This window comes from Gekko japonicus, unplaced genomic scaffold (assembly GCF_001447785.1).
Source record: "Gekko japonicus isolate JY-2015 unplaced genomic scaffold, Gekko_japonicus_V1.1 scaffold386, whole genome shotgun sequence".
Classification (NCBI taxonomy): Eukaryota; Metazoa; Chordata; class Lepidosauria; order Squamata; family Gekkonidae; genus Gekko; species Gekko japonicus.
In genome coordinates, this window is record NW_015163100.1 from 1,073,441 (window position 1) to 1,079,295 (window position 5,855).

Consider the following 5,855-nt stretch of genomic DNA (forward strand, 5'->3'; position numbering starts at 1 on the left):
TCTTCTGCTGAATCAGCCCCACTCAGGAGCTCCGTGCCCGATTGGCAAAGAACGGGGGTTTGATGCCCCTGCTGGCTGGACAGGGAGTGCTGGGAGACCTCTGACAGTGGTCCACATTTCTCCTCCAGGTACTCCATTGGGAAAGACGTGGCCAAGTGGCTGACCATTAACCAGGACACTGGTGTCATACGGACACAAGCCGCTCTGGACAGGGAGTCACTGTATGTGAAGAACAACACGTATGAGGCCCTCATCTACGCAACTGACAGCGGTAAGTGGACTGGGCTGGCTTTCCCCTTGGCCTCTGCGCCTGCCCAGGAAGAGGAGGAGGGGGCTAGGGGGGCACTTGGGTGGCTCCTGGGGCCGAGGACTCTGCTGGACTGAGCTGGGGTCCAAACACATCAGGGCCGGGGCAGGGGGATGAATTACTGGGCACTGCCCACACTGCACCAAGGCAACTGAGCCCTTCCAACAGATTTTACTGGGGGGGGGGCAACTTGTGTGTTTGTGAGTGGGGGAGAACCTGTTGAATAGAAATGTGGTACGTGCTTGTTTTGCTAAACTGCCTTGCCCTTTCTGTTCAGGGGCACCAGCGGCCACTGGCACAGGAACCTTGCTTTTGTATCTCACTGATGTGAATGACAATGCGCCTGAGCCGGACCCACGGCACTTCGAAATCTGCAACCGAAACCCAGTGGCCCAACGGCTGAACATTGTGGACAAGGATCTTCCTCCACACTCCTTCTCAGCAGGCCTGACGTTAGGTGCAAGGGCCAACTGGTCAGTCCAGATGGACCAGGGTAAGCTAATGTGCCTCCCGTATTCTGTGCAGCACTGGGGGGAAACAATGGGAGGGCTCCTGGTGTCCTGGCCCCACTGCTGGACCTCCTGATGGCACCTGGTATTTCTGGCCACTGTGTGACACAGAGTGTTGGACTGGATGGGCCATTGGTCCGATCCAACATTGGCTTATCTTATGTTCTTATGGGTTATCCTGTCCGGGAGGCAGACATGGAATAGTTGCCCATTCCTTTCCGTCTAGCCTTAAAGGCCCCATTCTTGCCAATGGGAGCTATGGCTGACCTGGAATCTGCCCTCTAAGAGGGGCATTTCTTTGCATTCTGTCCTGGGACACACCCCCCACCCCCCGCAGTGGTACAGTCCAAAAGACAGGTTGTTCAGTTCTGCGGCTGCTTGCAAGAGCACGACAAACTGATATTGCTCAGACGTGTGTGTGTGTGTTCAGTTCCAGTGCCTGCCTTGCTTTCTGAGCTCAGACAACTTATACAAGTGTTCATATTGAAGCTCTTTTAGAAAAAAGGAAGACTTTAGATTTGAAAGGTTCAGGTGGGCAGCCGTGTTGGTCTGAAGCAAGAGAGCAAAGTCGGAGTCCACTGGCAGCTTTGAGACAAACAAAGTTTTATTCTGGGTACAAGCTTTTGTGTGTGGGCAAAATAAAACTTTGTTGGTCTTAAAGGTGCCACTGGACTCCAACTTTGTTTAGATTTGAAGGTAAAAGGTAAAGGTTTCCCTTGCTTGAAAGCCAGTCGAATCCGACTCTAGGGGGCAATGCTCATCTCCGTTTCCAAGCCGAAGAGCCAGCGCTGTCCGGAGACGTTTCCGTGGTCATGTGGCTGGCATGACTAAATGCCGAGGCGCATGGAACGCTGTTACCTTCCCACCGAAGCGGTACCTATTTATCTACTTGCAATTTCTTGCTTTCGAACGGCTAGGTTGGCAGGAGCTGGGGCCAGAGATGGGAGCTCACTCCGTCACGTGGCACTCGGGTCTCGGACTGCCGAACTATCGACCTTCCGGCCTGCAGTTCAATTTGTGTCTGACAAAGGGAGCTTTGGCTCCCGCAAGCTCCTGCCCCCAAAATCTCGCTGGCCTCTTTTTTCTTTTTTTTAAAATATTTTTATTGGGTTTTCACAATAATGCACATTATCAATAGTAGTTTACCCTTGCTCAATCCATCCCATTAACACCTTATACAACATATAAACAGTACTCAACAGCAACAGTTTCCAAAATTATAATTACTCTCATTTTTCAACCTCTCATCAAATTCACCCCCTCCAATAGTGATTACATACATCCATTAATACTTTAAATCTATGATCTTTATAAATATTGAACTGACCGTCCCTCCTTATCAACCTTGCTCTCTCAACAGACAATACTGAAAGTGTATGTTACAGTACTTCTACAGTTTTTAACTTTTCGTCTTATTTTAATTTAACTCCTGGACTGGAGTCAAGCTGCTGTCCTATCGCAGACCAGCACGGCTCCCCGCTGAAACAATCTCAAATTTCCTTTTCCTTTTCCTTGAAAGCGTTTATTAACATGACGGCAACATGCGTCTCTGTATGAAGTTTTGCACCACTGGTTTCAGAAGAGTGTTAACGTGCGTGCGCTTTTTGAACGGTCCTTTCTTCCCCTTCCCGCCATCTTCTCCTGTAGGTGGCGACAGCCTGACCCTGCGGCTGACGAAGGTGCTGGACCCCGGGGAATACAGCATCCCTCTGGAGCTGAGTGACGGCCAGGGGCAGACACAGACCACGACGGTCAAAGCCCAGGTGTGCGACTGTGAAGGGGAAGCCAAGAACTGTGAGAAGAGGGGGTACATCGCGGGCGGCTTGGAGGTCCCCGCAATCCTGGGGATCCTTGGCGGGATCCTGGCCTTGCTGAGTGAGTACCACGCCCGGGCGTCTCTGCATCCGCGTTTCCTTCCACGTGCCTGTCCCAGGCTCGCCGTTGCAGCCAGGGGGGCGAGAGGCTCGAGTCCCGTGCTCACAGCCAGGGCTCTTAGCCGATCTTCCACTGGCCAGCCACAGGGAGAGGCAGGCGTGCCCATTGTAGGGGGTGTGGGGGGGGCACAGCCGGCCTGCTTTGGGTCAGTCCATATGTGCGGCAGTTGTGGAAGCATGGAACAGAGCTTTGTGACTGCCATGATCCAAGGAGGTCACCCCCACCCACGTGGTGGCTCTGGCCACCAGCCCAAGTGCGGTGCTGCTCGTTGGGGTGTGGGGGTGCAGGCGACACAAAGACGACAGGAGACAAGCTTGCAGGAACTGTCAGGAACTGACTGAAACCTCTCGGCTTCAAGCTTTTATTGAGAGGCTCGAGTCCCGTGCTCGCAGCCAGGGCTCTTAGCCGATCTTCCACTTGCCAGCCACAGGGAGAGGCAGGCGAGCCCGTTGTAGGGGGTGGGGTGGGGCACAGTCTGCCTGCTTTGGGTCAGTCCGTATGTGCGGCAGTTGTGGAAGCATGGAACAGAGCTTTGTGATTGCCATGATCCAAGGAGGCCACCCCCACCCACGTGGCGGCTCTGGTCTCCAGCCCAAGGGCTACCGGCGGTTCTCCCACCGAGGCCTGTGAGAAGGGCCGACATTCCACTGGCCATTTCTTTGCACCATGAAGTGGGCTTCCTGAGAATGTGAGGGAGACCCTGATCCTGTGAAGCCCACGTGACAGCAGCAGTTTGCTCCTCTTTATCGATACCCTTCTGCGTGTGCTCTATGGCCAGTATCTTCAAACTGACGTGAGCCACCGTGGGTGCCACTGATAGGGAGGAAAGCAGGCTGCTTGGCCGAGAGGAGCTTTAGTTCTCTGCTGGAGGTCCGGCGCGTGTCGCTGTCGCTCTTGGGGCCTCTCTCACCCCCCCGCTTCTTTTTGGGTCCGCAGTCCTCCTCCTGCTGCTGCTGCTGTTTGTGCGGAAGAGGAAGGTGTCGAAGGAGCCGCCGCTGCTCCCGGAGGACGACACTCGGGACAACGTCTATTACTACGATGAAGAAGGCGGTGGGGAGGAGGACCAGGTGAGTCTCGAGCGGCTCACCCTCTGAGGATGGGGCGACCTCTCCCCTTCCCTCTCGAAGCCTTGGGTGCCCTTTCCCCAAGCGGAGGCACACCTCCCTTGGCCTCTTTGCTTTCGTCAGCGCTGTCTTCCCTCCGGACTGGCCCTGCTGTGGCAAGCGGGCAGTCCTCCTTGAGGCCTTTTGGATCTCTAGCACACTCGGACCTAGGACATAAAATAACTCAGTACGACTAACAGTGAAATGTTTTTGAACCGTGGCTAAGGCATGGGATCCCAAGGCCTGGGCCCTGCAGGGATGCCCATTCTTCCCTGGAAACTGTCATTGTTTCCTGCCCGTTTCTCTCCACACCCCCTCCCCCTCTGTGGCCCTGTCAGTGGTGGGTCTTCCACTCTCCAAATCTCTGTGTGTGGAAACCAAGCTGAGCAACAGCCCCGTCCCTCTTGGACTCTCCACAGGACTACGACATGAGCCAGCTGCACCGCGGCCTGGATGCCCGCCCTGAGGTCACCCGCAACGACGTCGTCCCAACACTCATGCCGGCGCCGCAGTACCGCCCACGCCCGGCCAACCCGGATGAGATCGGCAATTTCATCGATGAGGTGAGTGGCATGGATAGCTGTGAGCCCAACCCCTTGTAACAGGAACGACTCTTCTCAAGGCTTCCTGAGGTCTGTTCTCAACTGGCTATACGAGGGGCCATCTTTCTCTTTTTCTGAGCAGTTAGGGGCTTTCTTTATCAGTGTTTCTGTTTGCCAGGTTTGTTGGGGAGCAACATTCCAGAGACCTTGGTTCTGCTGGGGCCTGCAGGGTTGGGGGAGTCATGCGACTTCCTTTTGTAAGGTGTTTGGGGCCCCCAGAGGGAATCAGTCTGAGCACCCGTAGTAGCAGACAGCAGGGCTGCCCCCAAGCCAGTGGCAGGGAAGGAGGGATGGCAAGAGGGGAGTCTGGAAGTTCCAGAAGTTCCAGTTACCCCGGAGCAGCCCCGGGACTGCTCCTGCAGCATTCTTCCGACGGTCTGTCATGGGATTGGAGCGGAACTGGAATTGGAAACTGCATCGCGATGGTTTCTGCCTGGAATTCTCCTTTCCGGGGCAAAGGTGGTCACTCTGCTCCCGCATTGTGTCAACTGAGTCGATGTTCCTTCTCCCTTCCGCAGAACCTGAAGGCGGCAGACACGGACCCCACCGCACCCCCCTACGACTCCCTGCTGGTGTTTGACTACGAGGGCAGCGGCTCCGAGGCCGCCTCCCTCAGTTCCATCAACTCCTCCACCGGAGACCAGGACCAAGACTACGACTATCTCAACGACTGGGGCAACCGCTTCCGAAAGCTAGCGGACATGTACGGAGGGGGCGAAGAGGAGGACTAGGCACGGTGCGAATTGAGACAGAGCTCGGTGTGCATCCGTTGGGGGGAAAGAGAAAGCTGCCAGATGTGTGGACAGAGACCCGGACGTCCCCCCCTTTCCAACAGCTGATTGATAATCAAACATCTGCTCATTCCATCAGTTGCCAAAACACTGCAAACCTGCCTGCCTTGCCATGCTGGTCCCCCTTGGGGTGGATTCAGACAACTGCATTTTTTGGGAATTTTTAACCAGCACGTGGCAGTCATGTTCTTTTGAAAATTCTAACTTGTGTTGTCTTGTTGCCGCAGCCTCTTCCATTCTGCTAAGTGCTGGCTCTATCAGTGCGAAAAGGGCTCCCATGGGGCGAGATTACGGGCACGTCGTGCACTGTCAAGCAGTTGTCTGATTCCATTCTTGTTTGCCAAAGAAAAAGATTTCCTAAACATTTTAAGGTCCTCAGTCGTCTCGATCAATGCAGGACACCTCCCGGCAGTCTGCCCTCAGACATTTATCCCACAGTCTTCCCACCTGGAGCTGCATCACGCCCTGTCTCCTGGGCTCTTCGTCAGTTCTTTCCTTTAGTCTTGGATCCCAATCCAACCTCCCCTTACTTGTTTGTATCCCACGGCTGCCACAGCTCCTCCAGAAAGGCAGCCCGAACACTTGCAAAAATAAATATTTGACGAGAA

The 5,855-nt window shown here is 54.7% G+C and overlaps 1 protein-coding gene across 1 annotated transcript in view; it reads left to right on the forward strand.

Annotated features, from left to right (window-relative positions):
* Positions 1 to 5,855, forward strand: part of LOC107106526 (B-cadherin-like) — a 31,880-nt gene extending 26,025 nt beyond the window's left edge. Inside the window, exons 11-16 of the mRNA XM_015406694.1 lie at positions 129 to 271; positions 585 to 800; positions 2,464 to 2,691; positions 3,688 to 3,818; positions 4,274 to 4,417; positions 4,975 to 5,855. Of these exons, the coding sequence (XP_015262180.1) occupies positions 129 to 271; positions 585 to 800; positions 2,464 to 2,691; positions 3,688 to 3,818; positions 4,274 to 4,417; positions 4,975 to 5,187 (1,075 nt within the window). The 3' untranslated portion in view covers positions 5,188 to 5,855. The remainder of the gene's footprint in view (positions 1 to 128; positions 272 to 584; positions 801 to 2,463; positions 2,692 to 3,687; positions 3,819 to 4,273; positions 4,418 to 4,974) is intronic.